We start from the raw sequence: 12,388 nt of genomic DNA, 5'->3' as shown, positions 1-12,388 counted from the left end.
CTACTAGCGTGATCTTAAAAATACAAAAAAAAAGAAAAGAAAAGAAAAGAAAGAAAATAAAAAAAGAAAAAAGAAAAGAATGTGGAATTAACAATGATTAACTAAATGTAGAATGCGTTTGGAAATGTCTTTAGCGCATGTGTGTCCAGTTCAAAGCACACATACCATGAAATGATAAATAAAGCGATTGTATTAAAACTTCATGTATTAACTTGCTGAACTGTATTTTGTAGCTGCAATTCTATTGCACGTCGTAATGGAGCAAAAGAAGACATCGAGCGATCACAGAACCGGGAGTACTTATTGCAATTGAAATAATAAAAAAATCCATGTCGGTGTATAAAACACATTCTATTCAAACAGAAGAAAAATGCGTCCTATACGTCGAGCACGGGCGGATCCAGGACGGACTTCTGGGGGAAGGCGATGGGTTGTAATACTGCTACTTAGAGCTACTTTTAAGAGCTCCAGACTCCGGAATGGGTTTTATTTATATATAAAATAAGAAACTTTCCTCTTCTGGGGAGATCGCCCCGATCGCCCCCTCCCCACATCGGGCGGTCCCTGACGTCGAGAAATACGGTATTTTCTAGATTCTAAATAATTGCGAACACATTTTGTAGTCTTTTTTTTAATTTTCCCGCTGCTTTCTAAAACGTAAGAAAAATTGAAGTAGCAGGAAGACTGATGAGAAACCCTACGGTTACCACTTTTTCACAATTTCCAAAAATATTGAAAACAATTCTGCAATATTTTAAAACTTATTACTTAAAGAAGAATTGTTATGATCATACTACGTCTGCAATATCTATCTGGTAATCCGATATTACGAACAGGCTAATAGAATTTAAGACCTGAATTGAAAAATGTCCCGAATCCACTGGAGTATTTTATTTTCAAAAGGAGAAAAAAAGTTACTGAACCTCTTTGTTTGAAATTGCTTTTTTATGGTTTGTCTTATTAATTACGTTCCTTGTCTCCCCTCAAAGTTCCATGTAATATATGTCTGTGGACTTAGGGTGTTTTTCAATTCAGGTCCTCAGTTTGAGATATTTTTGTGTTATTAAGTACTGTTATAGTAGCCTCGGTCAAAAAATGTCAACTTTTTCCTTTCAAATTAATGTCATCAATCAACCGAGTACTTTGAAATTTCAAAGACACTGTTCTTATTTTCTTTTACCCCTAAAATCGATCTTTTTTCGACACTTGTCATGGAACAAAATAAATTCAGGTGTTAATAACATGTGCTGTAATGATCTTATCCTTATCACTATTTTGAAAAAAACCTTGTCAAAGCTTGCTGCCTGGGTAAGTTTTGAGCGTGGCTACTATACATGTTCAAGCTGTGAATATTGCTCACATTTTAATATACTAATGAAAAATGTGAAACTCTATATCGGAGATTCTTCTCTTTTCTCTAGCAAATCCTAAAATGACACCGCTGTGTTGTATTATAATATTATTGTGTGGTTGTGGTGATAGATATTATTTGTGTATTGTGATATTACGTATAAACTAGTCAAAGGCTAGTTATGTATAAAAATACACCAGAATCAAACAGGTGCCCCCAAAAAAAGTATTGCCACATCAATTGCAAAAAGCGGGCGAAAGACTCCAATAATGTTATTAAATATCTGAGAGGCGACCAACTTTGATTTATCGTTGTTTGTGACTAAACTCAAGTAAAGCATTATAGACGAATAAAATAGTTCTCCATCATTAAAGTTTTCCATTGCAGCGATGTGATTTGCCTGAATGCAAAAACATCCTAAATCCCTCAACTGAATTGAATAACATCTGAAGTTCTTGAACTTGGGACGTTATTCTATTGAGCTGAAATTAGTTTGCATTAAAAGTAGGATTTTGAGTTGGACTTAAGCTGTAATATTACACAAGTGAATAGCCCTAGGAACAGATGCCTACGAATAATAATAATAATAATAATAATAATAATAATAATAATAATAATAATAATAATAATAATAATAAGAAGAAGAAGAAGAAGAAGAAGAAGAAGAAGAATAGGGGAAAGTCGGATAGTATCGGACAGCGTATAGTATCGGACAGTGTATAGTTCACTATTTTCGGAACAGGATGGCGACACTCTTTAGCCACGCATTAGTAGTTCTTTGTGAGGGAAGCGTGACGCCAACATTTTGAGACAGTACGTTGAAAAGTGTATATGTGGTGCAACGATTTGTAGTTTTTGTGCGGTTTGTGGTTGCACGTACTTAATTTTGTCGGCTAATTACAGAAACAAAGGTAAGTGAAATATGAATTTAAGTAGTTGCACATTTTTGTTGTAGTTTTGTATCCTAATTGGCATTATATCATTGCCTACATTGCAAGACAAATTATTTCAGGACTCTTTATTATCATGCATGTTGGTCGGGTGGTATCGGACAGGGTGTTGGCGGGCAATATCGGGCAGCAATATTCGAAGTTTCAATGCGAAATCTTATAGTTCTCTCATGTTTTTCAGGTAAAAATGGACAAAAAAAGAGGTAAATGGTCAGAGGAAAATATGAAAACCGCAATTGAAAAAGTGATAAGTGGTGGGATGAGTACAAGAGAAGCAAGTAAACAGTCTTCCGCCCCGAAAAGCACTTTAGGTGACAGAGTAAGATTTCTTTCCTTGGGAAAAGAAATTTAAGTAAAACCGCCAATGGGTAAATTTCAAAACACTTTTACGGATGAACAAGATAAGTTACTGTATAATCTTGTAAAAGATCTGGACAGCCAGTTCATGCCTCTAACAAGAAAGAATTTTTGAAACTAGCATTTCAGTTCGCTGAACACTTGAAACAGAAATAAAGGGTTAGCCGGGAAAGATTTTTATTATTCTTTCATGAAAAGACATCCCGATTTAAGTTTGAGGTGCGCGGATTCCACAAGTTTGCAGCGGGCTATAGGATTCAACAAGGAGCACGTTGGTATATTTTTTTGACAAACTCTCTGAACTTATGAATAAATATTCTTTTAAACCATCGAGAATTTTTAATGCTGATGAAACTGGCGTGTCAGTAGTTCTTGAAAATCAGTTAAAAGTTGTGTCTATAAAAGGGAAAAAGCAGGTAGGCAAATTAACATCTGGAGAAAGAGGCAAAAACGTAACAATTCTTCTGTGCATAAACGCGTCAGGTGATCAATTTATCCCTCCATTATTTGTGTTCCCAAGAGTAAGAATGGACAAAGAACTTACGAAAGATGCTCCCGAAGGAAGCCTTATTTGATGCTCAACCAAGCAGTTGGATCTGCAAGGAAGTCTCTGAAATTCGACGGTGAAACAAAGACTCATTGCATAATTTGTGGGGAAAACTTTGATGAGAACTGGATATAGTGTAATTCGTGCAAAGGTTGGGCACATGAAAACTGTGAAAGTCTTGAGAGAGATGCATTTAATTATAAATGTGATATTTGCAATACAACATAACAATCTGCAGTTTGTAAGGTATGTACGAAGACATGTAAGGAATGTAAGAAGGTAATAACAGATCTGTCCGATATAACCCGCCAGTTTTTTATATCTTGAAAAATTAGACTTTTACATTTTTTTCAGTTTCTCTAAATTTTGTAGTAAAAGTGAAATATGGTTTATATAGTGTTATAAAGATATGTATGAGGTTTTTATTTAATTTCTGATTATCATAAAGTTGTTACATCACATGTTCCTTAAGTGTTCGATACTACCCGACCTTCCCCTAATAATAATAATAATAATAATAATAATAATAATAATAATAATAATAATAATAATAATAATAATAATAATAATAATAATAATAATAATAAACTGAAAATATGGAAAAAATGGGCTTGGGATGTTTCTAAATTCAGGTCCTTAATTAAAGATTTGTAAAAGCGTAGTCCAGTACATACCATCAGTGGAACTTCTTCCTCCATCGATGAGTTCCTGGTAATGAGACTTGCAAAGCACCCTGTTGTCAAAGAGAGCGAACTCTTCCCCTGTACTCAGCTGCCTCTTGCAGGAGTCGCAGGCAAAACACGCCAAATGATAGACATGTTCCCGCGCTCGACGAACCCAGTCGGTTGCCGAGATAGAGCGGCAGCACTTTGAACATTTTGCTCCAAAATATCTAGCGAAAATACAAAGAAAACAAAAAATTATCCTTACTTATACATATATCAAAGACAATGGTGACTATAAACTGAAGATGGTTACGTATGGGTATTGTTGTCTCCTCTACAATCGTTCTACATATTACCTTTTATGTTTTGCTTATTACCTTCTACCTTTTGAGAATTTATTAAAATAAATTTTGCATTGCTTTACTTCAACTATAATCAAATTTGCATCAATTACTTTAATAATACATTCAATTAAACAAAGCAAATAATATGCATGAATTTTATTCACAAGAATAGTAAAACATTTTTGTGTTTCCTACAAATATATTGTTTTTTATTGTCCTTCATTTTTTTCATTTCTACGATTATAAGAAATTATTCACAGGGATAATATATCGGGTGTTCTAGAAAATGGGGCTCACGAACTACAGAGCACTGCTCTATAAGTCACAATAAAGCGAATATAAAGCGAATATCTTTGATTTCTCCTTTCTCATAATTTGTTATTCATTTCACTTAGATTTTCACCTGTAGTTTGCTACCTTCTTTTTATTTATTAGCTTTTAAAAAATAATTCACTATCTATTTCACATAATTATTTGAACTTATTCTCTACACTTTTAATACTTTGATTTTTCATCTGGTTTTATTTGTAAAAAATTCACCTTTATATTTTCACTATTTCAGATGTATCATTACCATTATACACTATATATATATATATATATATATATATATATATATATATATATATATATATATATATATATATATATATATATATATATGTGTGTGTGTGTGTGTGTATGTGTGTGTGTGTGTGTTTATGTTTTTCACCTGTTTTATTTTCAGTTATTTACTACCGTTTCTACCTTATTCTTATATTTTACACTTTTCATTAATCATTGAACACTAAGTACCGATTCACTAATAACATTAACATTACAAGCGTGAATTCTTTAATAAGTGTTGATTAACATCAGGATTATTATTGTGAGATATATAATAAATTTTGAAGATATACTCGGGCTTATTTTAGGCCCATTTGATTATCACACGAGCTTCGGTCTAATGAATAAAGCATATTTTGGACTCAGGCCGAGCCTCACATGATAAATTCACGGGCCGGGCCGGACCCGTGGTAAAAATTCTGGCCCGTGCAGACCTCTAAGATACAGACAACAGCAGGGATAAGTGGAGGCTTATAAAAGAAATGATACTACTACTACTACTACTACTACTACTACTACTACTACTACTACTACTACTACTAATAATAATAATAATAATAATAATAATAATAATAATAATAATAATAATAATAGTACTAGTAGTAGTAATAATAATAATACTCTTTCATGTGTCTAGTCAGCATATCAAGGTCTATCACCATTTCAAGATTGATCAAGTGGAAATATTTGATTCCCTTGAACCATAGGTAATGTTTGGATTCGGACTTATCAAATCCCTTAAGTGAGGACAGATTTTGTGCACTATGAGGAAACTTAATATTATATTCCTCTCCTTTCTCTTTCTTAAACACATCTACCCTTTATTTTGTCTTTTTCTGTAGCGGTGTACAATACTTACTTCATCTTTGTTTTATAGACTACTGATTTATACGTGGAATTGTTTCTTCTCTTTCCTTTCAAACGAATTGGAATTTTAATAATGTGACTTTACTAATTTTTTTTTCAAAACCAGTTAAAAATGATACTTGGTTTTTCAAAATAAATTTGCATTATATATAAATTTAATATTACTTACACTAAATGTGATTTATAAAAAATATTAAGTTTATTCTATATGTAACAAAATAAGATATCAATAAAATCAAAATATTATTATCGCAGTTTGTTTCTAAGGAGTTTGTTTTACCAGAGTTCCTTTATATGTTGTCTCTCTCTCTGCTGAAGCAGATTTAGTACAGCAATCATGTACACGGGATTTGGACTTTCTCCCACAACCGTTTTATTATAAAACTTTACTATGATACAATGTAGTTACAATTCTAATGGTAGTCCGAAGACCAATAGGGTTCCTTAATGTGATACTTGTTGACTAGGAATGTCCCAGAGCCCAGTCACAGCCAAGGACCAATTTCGAGAGAACCTCAGGAATCAGGCGCAGCCAAGAGAAAAGAGAACAAGTATCTCTCAGGATCCTCCCCTCAAAAGAAATGAAATCAAATCTAAGGTTATGCTGGTTAGGCTAAGGGAGACGGTGATTATGAGAAATGAATGAAATGGTGGAATGAAGAAAGTGCGAGGAAACGGGAGAACCCCGAGAAAATCCACGAGCACGGTGTTTGTCCACCATCTCTGAGGATCAAGTCGCAGTTAAAGGAAAGATGTTAATCTCACGGCCCAGTCGCAGCCAAGAGAACGAAAAGGAGTGATCAATCTGGCAAGACTGATGTCTTTTAAGGTATTTCACCCTCCTTATGCGTCCTCATAGGGTCCTCAAATAATTTGTATAAAAAATAAGATATTACACTACAGGAACATTTTAAATGTCGCTGTTAATTGGTTCTAAAAAACATTCGAGCATACAATACCGCATCACTCAAGGTTATTTACAATGGATTCACATTGAATTTGTTCATAACAAAAATTTAGGGAAATAAATATTACACTTAGGAAGGTGTTGCGTAATGTTTTCAAGATACGCCCGAGTTTTGCAAAACTGCATCGTTTGAGTCTCCTTACAATGCAATTACATTGAATTTATTTATCTCAAATATTTTGTGTAAGAAATAAGATAGTACACGAATATTTTGAATGTTGCTATTAATTGGTTCCAAGAGACGTCCGATCCATACAAAACCACATTGTGCTATTCATTCAGGTTAAATTTGTTCGTAAACATTTACGATAATAAACAAGATATTACACCACAAGAATATTTTGCATTTCACTCTTAATTGGTTCCGAGGAACGTCTCAGCTATCCAAAACCGCATCGTTCGAGGTCTATTTACAATAGATTCACACTGAATTTCTTCAACACAAAAATTTTGTATAATAAATTTGATATGGTTAGGAATATCTTATGTGTCGCTGTTAATTGGTTTCAAGAAACACCCGACCTATGCAAAAACTGCAATGTTCGAGTCTACTTACAATGGAATGAGACTGAATTTTTTCATCTCAAATAATTTGTATAATAAATAAGGTATTATATTACATGACTATTTTGCATGTCATTGTTAATTAGTTCCAAGAAACGCCCTAGCACTTCAAACACCGCATGATTCGAGTATACTTACAATTGGAATCAGAGTGAATTCTTTCATCACAAAAATTCTGGAAACAAATAAAATATTACAATGCAAAATTATTTTGCATGATGCTTGTAATTGGTTCTAAGGAAGGTGAGAGTTTTGCTAAACCATTGCTCGAGTCTACTTACAATGAAATCAAATTGAATTTGTTCATCTTTGATATCTTGTATAATAAATAGGATATAAGACGAATATTCTGGTTGTTGTTGTTAATTGGTTCCAATCAACTCTAGATCTATGCAAAATCCCATTGTTCCAGATCTACTTACTATTCATTTAGATTGAATTTGTTCATAACAAAAAATTAGAATAATAAATAATATATTTCAGTACAGGAATATTTTGCATTTTGCTGTAAATTGTTTCCAATTAGTTCTAAGAAACGTTGGATGTCAAAAATGTAAGATTATTCAAAACCCCATTCTTCAAGGTCTAATTATAATGGGTTTTAATTCAATTTTTTCGTCCCCAAAATTAGAATAATCTTACAGTTAGGAATATCTTACGTGTCACTATTAATTAGTTCCTAGAAACGCTCAAGATATGGAACATTGCATTGTTAGAATCTACTTACAATGCAATTAGAATTAATTTGTTTATCTGAAATATGTTGTATAATAAATAAGATATTACAGTGTACGAATATTTTGAGTGTCATTGTTAATTGGTTCCAAGAAACGTCCGAGCTATACAAAACCGCTTTGGTTGAAGTACTATTCATTCAGATTAAATTTGTTCATAACAAGAATTTAGGATAACTAACAAGATATTACAGTACAGGAATATTTTGCATGTCGCTGATACAATTAGTTTGAACAAATGTAGGATCTATGCAAAATCCCATTATCCGAGGTCTATTTACTATTTAGAATGAATTTGTTTATCACGAAAATTAGAATAATAAATAAGATATTACAGTACAGAAATATTTTACATTTCACTTTAATTCGTTGCAAGATACTGTACGTCCGGCCTTGCAATACCGCATTGTCCGGGTCCACTTACAATGGAATCAGATTGAATTTATTGATCTCAAATATTTTGAATAATAATAGAATATTGCAATGCAAAAGCATGTTGCATGACACTTGTTATTGGCTCCAAGAAACGTTCGAGCTATTCAAAACCGGAATGTTCGAGGTCTGTTTACAATGGAATCAGATTGAATTTCTTCATCACAAAAGTTTGGGATAATAAACAAGATATTACAGTACAGGAACATTTTGCATGCCACTGATAATTGGTTTCAAGAAATGTCCGATCTATGTAAAACTGGATTATTTGAAGTCAATTTACAATGAAACCAGATTCAATTTTTTCATCACAAAGATTTATAATAGTAAATAAAATATTACAATACAGGAGCATTCTTCAATGTCGCTTTAATTGATTCCAAGAAAAGCACGAGTTATGCGAAACCGCATTGTTTGAGCCTACTTACAATGGAATCGGATTGAGTTTGTTCCATCTCAAATATTCTGTATAATAAATATTACAGTACTCGAATATTTTGAATGTCGCTGTTAATTGTTCCAAGAACGTCCGAGGTGTACAAAACCGCATTGCTCGAAGTCTATGTACTATTGATTCAGATTGAATTTGTTCATAACAAAAAATTTACGATAAACAAGATATTACAGCACAGGAATTCGCTGTTAATTGGTTCTAAGAAACGTTCGAGCTATGCAAGACTGCATTGTTCGAGGCCTATTTACATAGATTCAGATTAAAATTTGTCATCACAGAAATTTTGAACAATAAATAAAATATTACAATGGAGAAATATTTTGTATGTCGCTGTTAATTAGTTCTAAGAAACGTCCGAACTATTCAAAACCGTATTCTTCGAGATCTAATTACAATGGGCTTAAATTGAATTTGTTCATCACAAACATTTAGGAAAATAAGTAAGATAATACTATTAGGAATACCTTCCATGTCGCTGTTAATTGATTTCAGGAAACGCCCAAGTTATGCAAAACCCGCATTGTTCAAGTCTAGTTAAGGTAACTTCGGCTAATGACGCCAGTCCGGTAATAATGCAATTTGAAACTTTACATCGTACTAGGATGAACACATATTTCGTAAGTTGATCATACATGTTTGTGTGGTATGCAATCGCAGTTGTCTTCTTTGTGTAGGATCTATACAAGAAACAATGACGGGTGAAGTTCCAGTTGGGAGAAAGAAATTAATAAGTGTAGATATGATAGCTGTATAACAGTGGAAAAAGCGCGCAGATTTTTATCGTGTCAAAAGAAATAAATGATCTGTTTACGCAACAGTAAGTTTTAAACATTACTAATGGTATACGTTAATAGCGTGATCATATGTGAAAGTAGGGCATAGATAATAGGTTCATCACTGCTGTTTTAGGTTTAGAACGGATACTCTTAACGCAAGTCTACTGTTTCAGGAAATAACGCGTCAATCGTGTCGGAAAATAGAGCTACTCCATTTAACTGCAAATACCTGAGTCAAAAATGTATTCTTGTGTGCCGAACTGGCTGTGAGATACACAAAAGGCTATTTTTTTGCATTTTCTTTTCTAGATGGTAGGAAAATGTCAAACCATTAGAGCCAGATAATGTGAAAATGATTCACGTCATGCTTTGACGGTCATCCATCAGAGTATGAAAGTTGCATGCGTTTCTGTACTTTTAACATTTCCCGCAGGACTTTGAGAGACTGGTTAAATCGAAAGCACCAAAAACTATATGAAAATATGATTCCAGTTCACTATTGTCCCGGAAAATTGATACAGAATTAGAACATAGAATAAGAAGTTTTAATAGAGTTAAATTTGGTTCAGCCAGAAAAGATGTTTGTGAGGTCACCTACAGAGTATGTCAAGAGGACACCATAACCAATACGTTTGCTAATGGTAGAGTTGGAAAAGACTGGGTTTATGCATTTATGGTAAGACTCCTAGATATCGTCTTCAAAACGGCAGAAAAACTTAGCTATTGAACACTCATGCGATTTAACAAAACAGCAGTAAATGACTTTTATATTCTACTAAAGAATATACCTTATGCTTCGAACTTAGGTGACAACACAAAGCTCATTTACAATGCAGCTGAAACTGCACTGCAGCTAAAATACATCACTAACCAAAAATTTTAGAACAAAAAGACAGCAAATGAGTATGTAATGCCACATAAAGAGAGAAAAGGCTAAACTGTTAGTATAGTTGCCTGAAGCATTGATTCCCCCAGTGATTTTATAGAATATGAATATGAAAAAAAGAAATGATTGTGATCTTTCTCCAGATAACACCTACTTACAAAACTTCATTATTCGTGGTCTATTTATAGTGGGTTTAAATTGAAGCTGTTGATCAGAAAAATTTTGGATAATAAGTGAGATATTACAGTAGAGGAATAGCTCCCATAACGCGCGCTATTGGTTCTAAGAAACGTCCAAGTTATACAAAACCGTACTGTTCGAGGTCTATTGATAATAGGTTTAAATTGAATTCGTTCATCAAAGAAATTTTGGATAAATAAGATATCACAATACGAGGAATATTTTCCATGTCGCTGTTAACTAGTTCCAAGAAGCGCACTCGTTATGCAAGACCACATTGCTCGAGGTCTGTTTACAATGGATTCAGATTGAATTTGTTTATCACAACAATTTAGGATAATAATTAAGATATTACATCCCAAGAATATTTTGTATGTTGCTCTTAATTGGTTCCAAGAAACGCACTAGGTATGGAAACCACATTGTTGAAGATCTATTTACAATGAATTTTAATTTAGTTTGTTCATAAGAAAACCTTTGGTTAACAAATATTACAGTACAGGAATATTTCAAATAAGGACCTTAATTTGAAATGCAAAAGTGCATTGTTCGAGGTCTATTTTCAAGGGGATTAAACTCAATTTGTTCATTACATAAATTTTGGATAATAAATAAGATATTACAGTACAGGAATATTTTGAATGTCGCTGTTAATTGCTTCCGAGACACGCCCGAGCTCAGGAAAATCAAAGTCTATTTACAGTGGATTCAGGTTAAATTTGTTCATCACAACGATTTAGGATAATGAACAACGCGTTACAGTATAGGGGTATTTTTGATGTCACTGATAATTGGTCCCAAGAAACGTTCGATGCTATAGAAAACGTTGTTCGAGATCTACTTATAGTGAGATAAAGTTAAACTTGTTCCTGACAAAAAATTTCGATAATAAATAAGATATTACAACACAGGAATATTTTGAATGTCGCTCTTAATTAGTATAAAGAAACATCCAAACTATACAGAATCACGTTGTTCGAGGTCTATTTAGAATAGATTCAGACTGAATTTTATATTAAAATAGAGGAATATCGTGCATAAAACTATTAATTGGTTCCAAGAGATGTCCAATCTATGCAAAACCGACTTGTTTGAGGTCTACTTGCAATAGATTCAGATTGAATTTGTTCATCTCAAGTATTCTTGAATAAATAAGATATTAAAGTATAGGGACATTTTTAATATTGCTGCTAATCGGTTCCAAGAAACGTCCAAGATATGCAAAACTTCATTGTTTAAGGTCTCATTACAATTGTTTTAAATTGAAATTTTTCATCACAACAATTTTGGATAACATATAAGATATTACAGTCCAAGAGTATTGTGCATGTTGCTGTTGATTCGTTCCAAGAAGCGTACGAGGTATAGAAAACAACATTCTTCCAGGTCTAGTTATAGTGGATTCAGATTGAATTTGTTTATAACAAAAATGTAAGACAATAAATAAGCTATTACAATACAGAAATATCTTGCACAACCTGGCCTATTGGTTACAAGAATCGTAAACGCTATGCAAAACCGTGTTTTCGAGGTCTATTTACAATTTCTTCAAATTGAATTAGTTCGTCTCTAGAGATTGGTGTACGGAATCCGAAAGTTCAATGCCTTATCCACAAAAGCTCTTCACTGACTTGTATTCTTAGCCAACTGGACTCAGTTTGTACTTTGTATTCCTATTTCTTCGAGGTTTATCTTAGTATTGTTCTCC

General features: G+C 32.9%; 1 protein-coding gene across 2 annotated transcripts in view; it reads right to left on the bottom strand.

The window, feature by feature from the left end:
* The window catches only part of LOC145690227 (LIM/homeobox protein Awh-like), a 201,100-nt gene that overhangs the window by 34,990 nt on the left and 153,722 nt on the right, over window positions 1–12,388 (bottom strand). For both annotated transcript variants that reach the window (XM_081764913.1, XM_081764912.1), the window contains exon 3: window positions 3,880–4,097. In XM_081764913.1, the coding sequence (XP_081621039.1) occupies window positions 3,880–4,097 (218 nt within the window). The remainder of the gene's footprint in view (window positions 1–3,879; window positions 4,098–12,388) is intronic.

The sequence above is a fragment of the Thermobia domestica genome, chromosome 7 (assembly GCF_964235325.1).
Source record: "Thermobia domestica chromosome 7, izTheDome1.hap1.1, whole genome shotgun sequence".
In the NCBI taxonomy this organism is placed as follows: domain Eukaryota; kingdom Metazoa; phylum Arthropoda; class Insecta; order Zygentoma; family Lepismatidae; genus Thermobia; species Thermobia domestica.
The sequence above is the reverse complement of the archived record's forward strand: the minus strand, read 5'-3'. Positions and strand labels throughout refer to the sequence as shown.